This window comes from Buceros rhinoceros, unplaced genomic scaffold (assembly GCF_000710305.1).
Source record: "Buceros rhinoceros silvestris isolate BGI_N320 unplaced genomic scaffold, ASM71030v1 scaffold15989, whole genome shotgun sequence".
NCBI lineage: Eukaryota > Metazoa > Chordata > Aves > Bucerotiformes > Bucerotidae > Buceros > Buceros rhinoceros.
In genome coordinates this window covers 23,408-38,995 of record NW_010429885.1, presented here as the reverse complement: position 1 = coordinate 38,995, position 15,588 = coordinate 23,408, and the positions used below count along the sequence as shown (strand labels likewise).

General features: G+C 45.3%; 1 protein-coding gene across 1 annotated transcript in view; it reads left to right on the top strand.

Annotated features, from left to right (window-relative positions):
* The window catches only part of LOC104499347 (lysine-specific demethylase 2B-like), a gene marked incomplete at both ends in the record, with an annotated part of 32,798 nt that overhangs the window by 7,287 nt on the left and 9,923 nt on the right, over positions 1-15,588 (top strand). Inside the window, 2 exons of the mRNA XM_010142840.1 lie at positions 2,475-2,590; positions 8,469-8,595. Of these exons, the coding sequence (XP_010141142.1) occupies positions 2,475-2,590; positions 8,469-8,595 (243 nt within the window). The remainder of the gene's footprint in view (positions 1-2,474; positions 2,591-8,468; positions 8,596-15,588) is intronic.

Here is a 15,588-nt window from a genome sequence, read left to right as displayed (position 1 = left end):
AGGGATGGCACCCATGGACATCATCCTGACCCATCTCTGAGCTGTGCCTGGATGTCCCCCTGCACCCTGCTGTGGCTGGAACTTTACTTCCAAGGACTTTACGGTTAACAGCTTTCTGTTTGTTGCTTGGTCTCTGGTTTATTTTTATTTTCCCAACTCTGATGGATTTTAGTGCTTCATTATTACAGGCTTTTGCTACTGAGAGCTGTGTCATAAAAAGCAGTATTTTCAGTCTTGTTACTAGAAATATGTGCATCGTGAAGGACCTAGTGTTTAGTTAGTTCAGGATTTAGGAGCTGAAAGTACTAGTTGTTTGTAAGATGAATTTAGGCCTGAATTATAAATGTAAGTAGGGTATTAAATACATTATTCACAGAACCAGAGATTGTCTCAGATGCTTTATGGAAGACTTTCAGTTTGCAGCTCTGCCAGCTCTTCAGCAATACAGGATCGAAACCATATTCATGTTCGTTAATCTTTCTGTTGAGGGTTTGTCACACCTGGGGTACCATTTGTTTGGGCATTGGCTCGAGCCAGTGATAGACTGACCCCGTGTTTCAGCACCTTTCCAGTACGTTAGCTTTGGGGATCCAGCAACAGATTTGCTTCAGCACATGGTTTCCATTCTTTCCCCCAACCACATAAATCTTTGATTGCCCAGTGGCCTCAGCTTCCTTAGCCTTGGAACTTTTGTCCTTCCCCAAGACTAAGATCAGAGAGATCATTTATTTTTCCAGTCGTTTGCTCTTAGTACAGACTGGTATATTTCATGTGAGGTGAAACACTCTTCAGCTGTGAAGAGTTTTTATAGTGTTGATGTATGTAGTTGCCACGCTACACTTACCTGAAAAGAAAAAATCCTCTCTAGATGGTTGTTCTTGATTTGGAAGTAATAAACAGGCTGGATCGTTGTGAGTGACTCTGTAACTGAAAGGATACTAACTGGAGCAGGAAGGATGCAGAAATACCGAGAGCTGCCAGAGCTATAAGCCACCTGCTTTTTTATATGCATCGCATTTGTCATGTGGAATCAGACCTGTAAACTGACTGAGCACTGGAACAGGTTGGCCATAGGGGTTGTGGAGTCTCCATCCCAGGAGGGACTGGAAAACCATCTGAACACAGTTCTGGGCAGCTGGCTCTAGGTGGTCCTGCTCAAGCAGGGGAGTTGGACCTCCAGAGGCCCCTTCCAACCTCAACTGTTCTGTGATTCTGGAATTCAGAAAAATGTATCCAGAGTGATGAGCTTGCGTTTCCAGGGAGAAAATTTGAGTGCTGATTTATTTTCTTTCCTCTCCTTCCTACCAATATGCCCTTAAAGGAAACCCCAGTTCTGCCATCTGCTGTGGCTCAAGGACTTCTCAGATACAGCTTTGCAGGCCTTTATGGTCTAAAGATCATTGCGGAGGAGAGCTTTCGTGGCTGCGAGCTGGAGAACCCTTTAGGCTGAATGGCATTTTCTGGCTCCCTCACTGATCGTGGAGTGAAGGAAAGCTGCCACAGCTTTAATGGAAAGTACTGCGCAGTTAGGAGAAAATTGACTGCCCCCTGTGTTGCTTTGCTGTCTGCTGGTTTATAAATTGTAATGCTTTTCATTAAAAAAGAAGGGAGAAAAAAAAAGCGTCAGGTCTCTGTGGGTCCCAGATCATTAGCAGGATCAATTCCTTTTTCACTGCGGAGATCAGAGGCTACAGTCTTGCATAGCCAGTCCTTCAGCTGCCGACATACCACGCAAACAATGCCGGAGCAGAAGAGCTGGTGTGTGGCTGCCTGAATTGCCTGGATTTTCATCCTGATAGAAAATTCTTCCCTCGTTCTGGAGCCTGTGAAATGAATTCAGTCCCTTGCAGGACAGGGTCAGAACAGTCTCATCAGCTCCAATACTAGAAATGTTCAATCCCTTAATGTGGGGCTTGCGGTGAAAATGATTTTGTGGTTGCTTCAGGAATTTGATAATAGTACATGAAACTTTCACCTTTGAAGGAGGGCTGGTGGCAGTTGGAGGCTGTTGCCATCTGAAGATGTGCGCTCTGGTGCTGGTGTGGAAGAAGTTTGGTGTGACTCAGTCCAGTTCTAAGCCGTAGCCCACCACTGCTAACATGATTTGCAGCCTTGCTGGAGGTGCCAGTAAGTACATCTGAGAGCCAAGTGTATTGAACAGACTGACTTTACTTCTTAGTCATGGGTGTGGTTGAGTCACAAGCTTGCATGCTCTCAGTAAACACCGTAACTGTTCCGTGAATAAATAGAAGAACTCAATTTAGAGGGTTGTGAGACTGTACATCAAAAGATGCTGTTGTTCTGCTACAACTAGTGTTACAATGTGTGGCTACGAGCAAACTGTTTGACTTCCACTGCTGTCACCCCTCAGCCCCTGCAGAATGGGGTTCATGGTGCTGTTAAATTTGGTTATAAATTGCTCTGTAATACTGCATAGCACAAGGCATTCTCAGCTCTTTGCTTTCCCTCTCTAGGGTGGATACACGCGGTTTATACTCCAGTAGATTCTCTGGTGTTTGGTGGAAATATCCTGCATAGCTTTAATGTTCCCATGCAGCTTCGCATCTATGAAATTGAGGACAGAACAAGGGTAAGGATACTTGATTCTCTTTTTATCTGAACAGTTCTTTGGGACTATGATCTGTCATAGTCCTTCCCTCGTATTCCCCTTGGACAAACAAGAACTGAGTGGATCTCCATGTCAGAGTCGTTGAAGCAGGAGGTAAACGTGACGTAATGAGACATTCAAATGTTGGCTGTTTTTAGTGGGATTTACTCATCTGTTTTACCCCACTTCCCACAGACGTGTCCCTTCTGTGTCCTTTGTCTGCCTGCTAAACTTCCATAAAACACCTTCCCTTTTGCACAAAACCATGCTGTGCTTTACAGACCTTTGTAGCAGTACTTCTGGTAACCCCCTGTTCACCCTCTCTGCACACCTGGAATGGTACCAGAGCCTGGAGAACTGGTGGGACTGGGGTGGTTCTGCTCTCCACGGCTGAACTGACAAAGCTGCACGAAAGTTGTGGATGAAATGACCTCTTCTATACTTTGGAGGGTTTTCTGCTACAACGACTCAATACTATGCAAGAGAGTCTGGGGTGGAACTTTAAGCTGGCACAGACACCAGCTGTGGTGTTCATGGGGATTTGGACTGGCAAATGTCAGGAAGTTGCAATTCTTCACCAAAAAAAAATCTTAAAATGGTATGTCTTGGACACCAGTACAGTTCACCTTTACAAGAGGGAACAGTTCTGGCTCCACATGGGCTTTTACCCCAGATGGCTTTCTTTGCGGTGAGAGTGCCCAGGCCGGAAGCAAATATATATTATTCTGAAATGCATCACTGACTCGGTGAGAGGAAGGATGTCCTCCCTCCCCCTAGCCTCCCTTACTTCGCAGGGGGTGCAAGGACTGGTGAGGTTCACACTGTGAAACAGTGGTGGGAGCTGTTGGTTTCCTGGAGTGATTTTAATGACGAGAAGGAATATTAAGCAGAAAAATGAATTCTTAGTGGAAGAGATGAAGACAAAAGCCGAAATTCAGGGGAATTGTAACAGGGAGTGTAGCAGAGCACAGAAGTAGGGACCAGAGCGGAGCTCAGCCTGGCTTTGAATAGGTGTCCCAAGGCAAGAACATCAAGTGCCTTAAGAAAGCGTACAGGGACTTGGGCAGGAGGAAGGGCTCCCTGTGGCTGGACAAAGGTGTGAGGCACAGGAAGGTTTGCAGAGAGACTGTGCGCACGAACCAGCGATACGTGCCGGTGTATGTGCTGCAGGCGCTTAAGGGGCTGTGTGGCTGGATGGATGCTAGCACAGGCAACTTGTGTGGAGAATGAAGAGGGGACTGGGAGGACAGGCCAGTGCCAGAAATGAGTTATTTCCGTCGATGTGTACATGGAAGATGGGAAGGAAATGTTCTTTTTTCTGAAGCTGTGTAAAAGCTGACATTTTGTTCCCCAGGACTTGAGCAACCCCAGATCACACACCTTGGGTTGTAACTGCTCAGTAGTGCTTCATGTCAGACCCTTCTCCTTGGGAAGCTGGGTGCAGCTTTGATCTCCTGAGTTTGTATACCAGGAGGCAGAATTCCCTGTAACAGTCAGATACTTTGGTAACTTTTACAGCCAGTTACATTGAAACGCCTTTTCGGAGGCACTAACACCCTGATCCTATGGGTAGGTTCTGGCGGTGGGTATCTGCCTCTTCGAACCTTCTTGGTTTCTGGAAAGCGATACTGCAGCAGTTGGAAGGCCCAAACCAGGCCTTCACTGTTGTCAGATTAGAGCTTCTTCACGGTCTGTGTAGTCCTTTGTCATTTTTCCTCCAAAAAGACTTTAAAAAAGACCGACAAAAGCCAACAGCCTAGAATTTCCACGACTTCACAGAAACAGCTTCAGCGCTTGTATGTTGCTGTGTGGTAGCAACGTATTATGCACAGCCTGTACCTGTGATCCCAAACTCCTGCTCGTGGGCAGCTGTGAACAGTTGAAGAATAACGAGAATTTCTAGACATAAAATGTAAGCCATGCAACTGAGGCACGCAGAAGTTTGATAAAAGGCAGGAAAGTCAATAGTGTTATTTAGAAATAATAACACACACACCCCCCAACCTAAAAATATCATGCAGGAGTCCTGAAGGGAGAAATGTTTTCAAAATAGGATCCTAGAGTGTACTACTTTATTCACTTTGCCAATCAAATTTCTTCGTTGAAGTAATTCCGTTCAGACACTGGCCACTAAGCAGACCCCGTGCAGTCTGTGGTTCACACAGATCCGCCAGCATGAATGTACTGCAAACGAGTTCCTCATCAGTATCGATCTTCCCATTGTGTTTAGCACAGGAGTAAATTACATGATGTGATTGACAAAGTAATTTGCCACACTCGAGTTGTAATACAGGTGTGTTTCCCCTCCTCATTCTGCACAGAGCAATTTTACGGAGGTTTCACTGTGTTTAAACCTGCTATATAATGCTTAATCATCTTTGATTGCTGATATTCGAAGTCATTTCTATGCTAGGTGTAGTTGTTATTGTCTTAGCAGCGCAGACAAGAATAAATACCTGGTTGAAATGGTAATGCTGATTTACAGCCTGATAAAATTGCCTAGTTTATATACTTGTCATGCTTATTCTAGCTTAATTTCTCATATCCCTGGGAGACTTTCTAAGAGGGTTATAGCCATTTAAAAATAGTTTTAAGGAGTAATAAAAAAGATGTCTATTGTTGGAAACAGCTCCTAATGTGCAATTGAGGTAAACAAATATTCTGCAGCCTTACAGTTTGCGGAGACTCTCATTTTGCAGTCTGGCTTTCCTAGAGGCCAATTAACAGCTAGTCAAATAGGCCAAGCTGTTGAGCTCGCTGCTAGACCAGCTTGAGTAACTGTAGAGCAGGCGGCGGGCAGAGATCCATCATTGTGGCGTCCGGGTGTTACAGCTCGGGATGGCTGAAAAGGAAGAACGTGTCAAACTTCCTCCCAACTCATCTAAATTTAACTGCCTTGAAATACTTGAACACGGGTAGGGACAAAAGCACTCGAAATATATCCGTAAGGTGGTCACTCACAGATGAGGGTGTTTGCTCCTGATGCTGTTTTCTGGAAGGGAAGATGATGTTTAAGTGGATAGATTAATTATTCTGTAAATAATCATGGATTGTTTTTCAATACTGTGATTAGATTGATTAAACACAAGTGGAGTTTGTAATGATTTTACTGCTCATTGTGGAAGAGACTGATACTTTCTTAAGGAAAATGTGTGCCTTGCTTAGGGTTTTTTTGTTTTGTTTTTGGAGGGGAATATAAGTCTCTAAAATAATTTCACTTTGAACTGAAGAAATGGATCATATTCCAGAGAGGATTTTTCTTGCTGTACAGGAATAATTAAAAAATTTATTCAGTGGATTGTAAATTATTAATCACAGAAGTTAGAGCTGGAAATGCCTATTAGATGATCCAGTGTATTTCCCTGCTGGTGGGGGATTTAGTCCTCTGGCAGTGTCTGTATCAGATATTGCACTTCAGATTCATCCCAGAACATTTTTAATTTCTTTCGTTCTTTCTTTTATTCCACCCCCCCCTCTGTAAGAGTTCATTTGACCATAAGTGTCAGTGGAGAAAGTGTGGACACGTACATAAGGCAGTTCCCATCCATTAGAGTTAGTAAACGTCCAAGGATGTCGTAAAGAACGTCCTCCTCTGTACTTAGCCATGAGAGACAAAGATTTTTAAAGCACTGTAGACGTGCTTTCCTGGCACGAGGCACTGTGGGTCTTTGCACGGTATCTCTTGCTACATTAGGGTAGCTCTTACTTCTGAAGCTTTGTGAAAGCAGAGCCTTCTCGGGCAAACAGTGAATTACAGAGGCATGGAGGGATTTGCTGTGGGTTGGAACATTGATAGTGAGGCAATTAGGAACTCAAATTGAATATTAAAGATTGATATACATAATGGGAGCACTGCATGCATTGCCTCCTTGTCTTTCACATTGAATTAACATTGGTAACAACTAAATTTGGTGAAGCTCAGAATCTGTCAACAAATGTTGAGCAATGATGTCTTTAATATTCCCAGGCATGTGGCTGAAAACGTTTTGAAGGCTGAGGGTGGAAGGCGGCTTCCTGTTTGTAAGTCAATTCTTTGCAAATTTTGTTTCCTGCAGTGCTCTCTTGGAAAAATTTGAGTTCCTTTATTAGCATATATTTTAGCATGGCTAATTTCCCCTGTGCTCCGTAATAGTGATAAGTGACTCGATCTCTTCTTTATGACAAATAACTAAACCAAAGGAAAAATATTCTCCGATGCAAAAAGGCCCTGGGGTTAAATGTTCTCACATTGAGGGAGATGTTGTTCAGTTGGTTTTTTCTTTTTTTTTTTTTTTCCCCTTCTTCCTTTTTTGGTCTGTGTGCTTTGTGACAAACTCCTCAGGAAAAGGTTGCAAAAGGTGCAGCATCCCTGGCTGCACGACCCATAGCAACACACAGTTCAGATTTGCCAGCTACGTCTGTGTTGGGTTTAAGAGATCTTAACTTGTGGGGGCTGCATTGGAGAGTTTACGTCCTGCCCTATGATACGTTTAGGGGGAACACACATTTTCCCTTTGATCTGTTTTGTTTTACTGCTAAAAGTGTTTGCATTTCCTGTGCCCTGGGAACAGAGGCAAGTTCTCGTGACAGTCTGCCCTAGGGACAGTTTTCAAGGATGGGCATTCTAGGAACTCACTGATAGGCTCAAGTGGATGATTTAGCACCACAGATGTTCCGATGGTGCCTGCTTTGCAGAGCCGAATGGGGCTTCCCAGCTGCTGTGTTAGTGGTTCTGTTCAGATGGGGCTTTTGGGGTGATCTGGGGTGGTGGTTTGGATTAGGTTTTTTTTTTAAATGGGCTCTCTGAGATAATGCTCGTTCCTGGTGCAGTCCAGCCTTTCATTAAAGGCAGGTGGATGCCTCTTGGCCAGGTGAGCTGTGAATATCGTAGAATGGCTCAAAGCAGTTCCTGTCATGCTGGATGCAGGGCATGCTCACTAGCCTGCCCCACTCTGTGCCAGCGGGAGAAGGAAGTGTGCAGTGTAGCTACAGGCGCATGAAGCTGCATGGCATCCATTTTTTAACAAATCACAGTAAACGTATGTGTGTTCTCGTGTTTTAGGAGCTTCTCGGATTCTTCTTCGATACAGTGACCTCTTGTAGATTGAAAACTGTGTTGGAGGGAAAGGAAACCCACTTTGTTTTCTTTTTAATTTGAAATATTCTCACAGATAGGTAGTGTTGGAGAATAAGCTTTTTGTGTGAGAACGACAGGTCTGAGCTGTCAGAAAAAGTGCACAGCTTGACAGGATCTTTTGTCAAAATCCTGCTTTTCTGTTCTGTTTGTGGCAAAAGCTGATTTGCTCCCAAAAGATGAAGTGTTAACCACATAAGGGATTTTTACTTTAATGTGTAGTTATCAATAATCAAGAATTTGTGTGTTCTTTTGCTTAATCAAATTGTTGTGACAACCATAATTGAAAAAGATGTGTTTCCTGCTTGACTCAATTTAGGTAACGTGGCCATTTTGATAAAAATCATGTCATAGTGTTTAGGAAATAAAAAACACCTTTATTTTAACTTGACTTTTAGTGATGAACATCTGTATGTGACCACCCTATGTTGATACAGTAGGTAAATAATACCGTAGGGGCCATCCATCAGTTTCATGATTTCACAAGGACACAAACCCTTTCCTCTCCCACCACCCCAAGAGGATACAAATTAGTGAACCAAGAAATGATGCTATCATGGCAGGCAGGCAGGCAGGCTCCTCATTTCGTATGCTGAAGGCATACATCTCACTCGGCTCCCACCCTCTCCCCTCCCCCTCCCGCGTACTGTTTGTGCTCTTGATAACACGATGAGAATGATGACTGGCCCTTGTGCTGCAAACTTCTCCCCCTTCCCCATGGACTGACAGTCTTGATCTTGCTTTCAGGTGCACGCCAAATTCCGTTATCCTTTCTACTATGAAATGTGCTGGTATGTTCTGGAGAGATACGTGTCCTGTGTGACCCAGCGCTGCCACCTCAGCAAAGAGTACCAGAAAGAATCAATGTTAATTGGTGAGTGAATCCTTTGAGTGCATATTCAGAACCGACGCTAGCACCTTAGGCTAGATACTGCTTTGGTTTCTGCAAGCAGATTATAAATTGAATTGGAGGACCGCAGAAATTCTGATGAACTGTTCCTTTATTTTGGGGTGGGGAAGGTTTTGACTTAAGCATTTCCACGTACTACCAACCTACTTCGAATTATCTTTACTGAGTTTATATGTTAGCAAGCAGATCCCAGAAAAATAATTTTTGGATGCATTTGTTCCTTGGTTTCAGTAATGTTTGTGTTGAGATGATCTGCCAAACAGTTGAGGATTTACTGCCATGTTTGGCACAGTACCTTGGTAGCCAGAAATGTGTGCGTTGCACATGTGCTCCGGTGGGATGGATATTTCGTCCTTTTATAGAGCGGCTCCTCTACAGAATGCGCTATGGTCACTAAACCTGGCTTCTTTCTCTTCTCTTGTCCTTAATCTTCACTTCAGTTTTCTCTGTGTGGTGACTGACTTCTAGTTCTGCAGAATAACAAAACCAAGAAAACACCTACACAAATCTACATGATCTATAACCCAAGTGCAGGGAGGTCAGCGAAGCCTTTGCAGCAAGAGCTGAAAATGGGCCGTAGCAGAGACGGATGGATGTGCCTGAAGCGGGAGGGCATTGCCTTGGCACTGATGTGAGCTTTACATCAATGTGTGACGATTCCGGCTGTTGCCTTGCTGGACTGCCCTCTTTTTCCTCCCTTTAATGGGGGCATGTTGCCTCTCTGCTTTTAAGCACAGAATGGCTGCAGGTAGCACAAGCGCCAACTAAATCTTAACTGATACATGTTAAGGGCGGAGGAGGACCAGGCATGTTGCCTCTCTGCTTTTAAGCACAGAACAGCTGCAGGTAGCACAAGCGCCAGCTAAATCTTAACTGATACATGTTAAGGGTGGAGGAGGACCGAAGCGTTTCTGCGCCTCCTGCTCCCTGAGATGCCACTTGGAGTAAGCCTGGCATGGTCAGAACTGGTCTGGGTTCCACTGGCATGGAAGAGGCTCATCCTGCAGGCAGGGCAGGGGTGCCAGATCGCTGAGGTGCAATTTCAGAACAAATTAGATGTGGAGAGTGGATGGTTCAGGATATTGGGTTGAGACCTTTTCCAGCTAAATCAGCAGTGTGAATTCCAGCCCAAGTCAGTCATTACTGATAATGGCTTGGTGATCTCCATGAAATGTGCCTCAGCCCAGTTACTAGCTGAGAGATGCTCAGATCATACAAAAGCTCACGGGAACCATAGATGTCCGATGTCTAGAGGGAAAAGGGTTGATTTTGCATGACCTGCAAAAGCATCGGGAGGAGAAGCGTGGCTATTAGCAAAATGGTTTGGTGGTGACGCGGTCAGGGTCTTGTGTCCTGTGGTGGCTTCAGCTGTTGGCCTAGTGAAGAGTGAGAAGGAAACTGTTTTGCTGCTGTTTGGACATGGTCTTACAGTCATTTCAGACTACTGTGAAAAACAGGCTGCTCTCACTGTTTGTGAGCACTAGAGATTGTGCAGCTGCCCTGTGAGCTGAACCAGTTCAGTGATGTGACTGAAGACGAACCCTACCGAAAATTGAATACGTGTGTTACCAGTAGGACTGAGGAGCTGATCTTGTGTGGCTGCAGGTGCCGAGTCGGACATGGTCTTACAGTCATTTCAGACTACTGTGAAAAACAGGCTGCTCTCACTGTTTGTGAGCACTAGAGATTGTGCAGCTGCCCTGTGAGCTGAACCAGTTCAGTGATGTGACTGAAGACGAACCCTACCGAAAATTGAATACGTGTGTTACCAGTAGGACTGAGGAGCTGATCTTGTGTGGCTGCAGGTGCCGAGTCGGGGTGGTGCTGTGAGTGTCTGGCTGGGCAGATGTTGAGCTGTTGTTGCTGTCTCGAATGGATCGGTGCTTTCAGCTGGCCGAAGTGGTATCTCCTGACAGCGTGATGTCCTGCCTGCTCCCTCTTGCCTTCAGAGCTGGCGGTCCTGAGTCGGGGGGGGGCTGGGAGTGTCTGGCTGGGCAGATGTTGAGCTGTTGTTGCTGTCTCGAATGGATCGGTGCTTTCAGCTGGCCGAAGTGGTATCTCCTGACAGCGTGATGTCCTGCCTGCTCCCTCTTGCCTTCAGACTGTTAACATGCTGATAAAATCGCTGACACTGACGTCCAGGGCCCTTCTCTCCAGGAGAGGCAGATGCAAGCTTCTTTCTGTCAGAAACTTGCTGCTTATTTCATGGCAGAATAATTATTTAACTGAGGATTGTGGTTCCAAAGCCTGGGTCTGCTGCATCTACTGGATCTTTCGCTTTGGCATTTGTCCAATCCAAAGCAGAAAAGGTACATTATTTACCTTTACAAAGCTGCGCTGCTTTGTTCCGTGTCTGTTTCAAATACTTGATTGTCTTTTAACTGGTGTCAGTATCCAGCCACTTGACTCCAATAAATCTCTACCAGCCGTAATCCCTGAATTACACCTGTTTGTCCTGTGCTGGCTGTATCTTAATGTCATTCACTCACTGTGGGATAGGAGAGCTGAATGAGGCTGATGTTCGCAAACCCCACCGCTCTGTTTTTAAGCTTTTCTTCAGAACTGTTAAGGTCCTTAAATTGTCTCTTCCTCAGAGACTTCTCTATCTGCAAGCAATTTCTTCATTTCCCATGAGAGAGTATCCCTTGGCGAAGAATTTCCCATTATTCTCCTTAAAGAGTAATGTAACAAATTACTTAAGTTCTCTGCAGTAGATTTATTAGTCTTCTGGTTTAAGAAATTTCTCTTGCATAATCTTAATGTTTCTCCTATTAAAAACATTATTGACACAATTTGTTCTAAATATCTGCTTTCTACCTTTCCTTTTGGGTTCTAGAACTTGCTATTTTTCACTCTTGAGTTGTGCTGCTCTCTTTTCTTACATACCTTCTGTTTTAGTGGTCTTCCTGGATCTTGGAAGCTGAGTAGCAACAGATGATCATGAGTTGAGGGGACATCCAGAGAGTGAGTGCAGGATGCTGCCCAGGGGCGCTGGGCTTCACTGGGTGGTAGTTTCTGTCAAATCAATAGAGGTTCTGTTCTCCTGCCTGAAAAAAAGGAGATTACTGTGGTGGCAGAGGACATCTTTGGAGAACACAGAGAAATGAGTTCATCAGCAACTGGGCTTTAAGGATGTCTTTGGACTTTCATACTATGTTTTCATGACACAGTATTTATCCGCTTTGACGTGACGGTTGCTGAATTCAGTGACTCTGTCAAGACATCGCCTGCTCCTGAAAATGTGCTGCTGTGGTTGTGTTGTGATACCTCTGTGCTGATAGTATATGCCAGTGTGATAATTTATTTTGTTCCTTGTATTTCGGTTTTCTGAATGTCGTGACAAGACTTCAGACAGGAAAAAACCCCAAACACCTCAGTATAGGCAAGGCTAAAACCCTGAGTGTTCTCACTCCCTAAATAAAAATGTCTGCCCTTCTAAATGAGTTGGAAGGTGATGACTGTCCCTTCCTTTCCCATTCTTCAGGCCCCGAATGAGTTTTTAGGCATTTGCCTCCTAGTTAGTGTGTGAGACTGTTCTTTTTTGGATCTCTTTGGTAGAAGGGCAGACGCTCAGGGGAGTGATGACATGACAGCAGTTACAGGCTGCTGTGAGAGCACACAATCCCTCTTGCTCTCCCTTTCTTCTTTTCCTTGTCCCTCTCAACTGTGACATTTGTCCTGCTGGCTGAAGTCAGAAAGGGATCCTATTTGGGCTTCCTGCTAGATTGGAACGTGTGGTGTTTTGGGACAGATATGTCTTCATTATTTTTACTCTTATCATGAATGAGTCTGTACTGGATGTTTTCAACCACCATTGACCTTCAGTGAGATACGGATCTTGCGAGTGAGCTGACAAAGAGTAATTGGGAGAAGATACCGGGCTATCAAAAATGTGCTTTCTCTGTAGCCTGCAGCTTTTAAGATTCCCATTGCTAAATTTTAACAGGATGGCTCTAACTGTGTAGTAAGCCTGATGGATGAAGAAAATATGCCCTCTGGCATGGCGAAGGAGTTGTGTCTTTCTTTCCCTCCCTCTTCTCAGGGGATAGAGAGATTTGCTGATGATAGACAGGTACTGGACTATGCTGAGTGATTTGTGTGTGGGTGCTCCATGCAGTGATACTTTTCCAGTACGCTCAGGAGGTTTTTTCTGCTAATGACAATGTCATTGCTGGCTTTAGCAGACCAATAGGAACTGCTGCTCCTGAGTCACAGTGTCAGGGTTCGGAGCTAGGCATGTCAAGGTGGATATTACACATTGGACTTTTCTGAAGAGCTTAGAAATATTTCATAATTACACCTCAGGCCTCCCCCTTTCTTTTAAATTCTGTAATACAGCAAGTCGCTTTTCAGCAAGGAAAGAAACTGTGTGAAACTATCCTTCTTGTACAAGTGGGTAACTGTGGGGAAAGTTAAGTGCTTTGCCCAGAACCCCAGGGAAGTGAACTGCTGTAGAAAAAAAAGTATTTCCAGCTCTCTGTCCTACGGCCAAGCCTCTGCTGCTCCTCTCTTCACTGAGTTCTATCACTGACTGGTTTGTATAAAGTGGTTTTGTTTGCCTTAAGATGGAGAGGGGTGAAGGTCTTTTTGCACTTAGTCATGTGGGAGCCCTGCCTGGATAACTGCTCCAAAACTGGAGTTCTAACCCAGAATCGGCTGGTACGTGGACTCGGAAGAAGAAACCACAGTTGCACTTAGCGAGGGCTTTTTGGTGGAGAGATGTTATAAACCAAACCTCTCCAAGGCAGTGGAACCTTGGTAGTACAGTGCTTAAACCGCACTTGTCAACCAGGGAAATGCAGGTTATGCTTATGGAGGGCCTCAGCTCGCAGCATAGTAACTCCAGTCAGATCCTGTTTTCATTAAAATAAAAATCATGGCATGTTGCATTGCAACAAAACGCTCTGAAAATACAACATTGAACCGTCCTCACCTTGAAGTTATCCTTCCATTAGATTCCTTTGGCTGCTTGCTTTTTTGTTTTAAATTAACAGCAGCAGCAGCCAGATGTTGACTTTTGAGAACAGCCCCCTCTTAATCTGATGGTGCAACAGCCCGGTAATCCCCCAGTGCTCCAGAACCGACTGGTACGTGTCAGGTCACAGCGAGCCCTGTCCCCCGGGGTACAGTTCAGCAAGGCGGTGTGGAACTGCCGGGCGCGTGGAGAACGGGCCCCTCGTTTGGTGGCGCTTCTTGCGGGGTTAGATTTAGATGGGTTTGTCTGTCCATGACCAGGTGCCGCTGGCTCAGCGGGGCCTGTCTCATCCAGACAGCTGGTGGCAGGGAAGCAGTGGCAGCTGGCAGGATGGAATTGCTGCCCCCCTCCCGCCGTGTGCTTGCCTCTGAGGGGAGTAGGCCCCCAGTATGCTGTGGTGTTCCACTCCTCGCTTGCCTTTTGTTTCCCCAGATTAGAGCAAGAGACAAGAAGTGGAGATCTCTCTTGAAGGCTGTTTTCTCTTAGCATCAGAGCATTACTTGGAGTAAATTATTCACACCTCCATAACGTGGTCTCCCTCTTTCTTCAGGCCTTATCTATGCTTGCGATTTGTCCCAGTTACAGCCATTGGTTCCTGTTCAGAAGAGCCACAGCACAGGAAGACAGAAACATCATTTTCTTTCTGTGGAGTTAGACCAGTTTCCCTTAATGACGCTGTACTGGTAGCATAGGGATATGTATCTGCTTTCACCTTCTGGTTTATCACTGGCGTCTTCTGCCATCTAGGCTGGGCTTCTGTGCTTCAGTCAGTTGTAAAATAGCTCACCAAGGCTGAGCGGCTCAGTGAAGGGGCTCCAGCCCTGGATCCAAGAGCCTGTATTCTGATTCCTGGTTTTGCCCTAGATTTGATGTGTGATAATGAGCAAATTGTGCTTTCTCCGAAGCATCTGTTTCCTCAGCTGTAAAATGGGAGAATGACATAAGCTGATTATATAGCCCTTTGAGGTGGGCCAGTGTGCTAGCTGCTGTGGACAAAGGGGAAACCAGTGTTAAATAAGAGTTGAATAAACTGGTGGGTTTTTAAACGTTCTGGTTAAGATATTTTCTAATCTTGTTTATTTTTCTAAGAGAAGCATGGGGGTGTATTAGCACAGACCAGCGAGGAGGAGGTGCTTGGAGTGTTGCATGGCACCACCTCAGCACACAAAACAAACCGTGCTGTACTTCTTCATGCTGAGGGTTTTCTGCAGCGATGCAGGGAGGACGATAGCCTGTGCTGTGGATGGGGCTGGACTTGGCAGTGACCAGCCTTGCTGGAAGCTGCTGGTTTTTGTGACTGCCATCTTTACACAGGCATTTCAGCTTAAACGTGCCTTTCAGGAGTCATTTTAGGGCCATTTTGGTTCTGAGGGAAAATGTAAACGTGACTGAAGGGAGAGGAATGGACAGATGGGCTTGGGTTTTGCAGACACTGCAGCAACAGCACACTGGCCCTGAGAAGTACGAGGTGGCCAACTTGTATCTCTCGGGCGCTAACACCCAGAGGTGCTCCTGGCCTCACAGAGTTACGTTAAACTGCAAAGCAGAGCAGCCGGGCACGCTGCCCTCGGACGGTCACTCTGCCACTGCCTGTCGCATCTTTGTTACCCAGCTGACAAGTGACATGTATGTTCTGCGAGAAGATGGGATAGACTACGCAAGAGACGAGGGGCTTCCATGTGATGAGGGTGAATTTGCCAGTTTGGAACTGGGCTTCAGCATTTGTTTTGAACCTCGCTGTTAACGAAACGGATGCTGAGCTTTCTCGTTAATGTCCATCTAATCCTGCCTCAAGCATAATTCACGTTGTCCAAATCCAAAGCTACTGCACTGCAAAGCGTGAAAGCTGTGAAAGGAACTTTCATTCATTGTTCACTCACTTCTTCTGTATGACTTCTGTTTCCTTTGCAGTGTTTTTGCAGCTTGATCCGATACCCATTTCAGCCAGTATCAAAATTCACATTGACTTAACTGGATGTTGC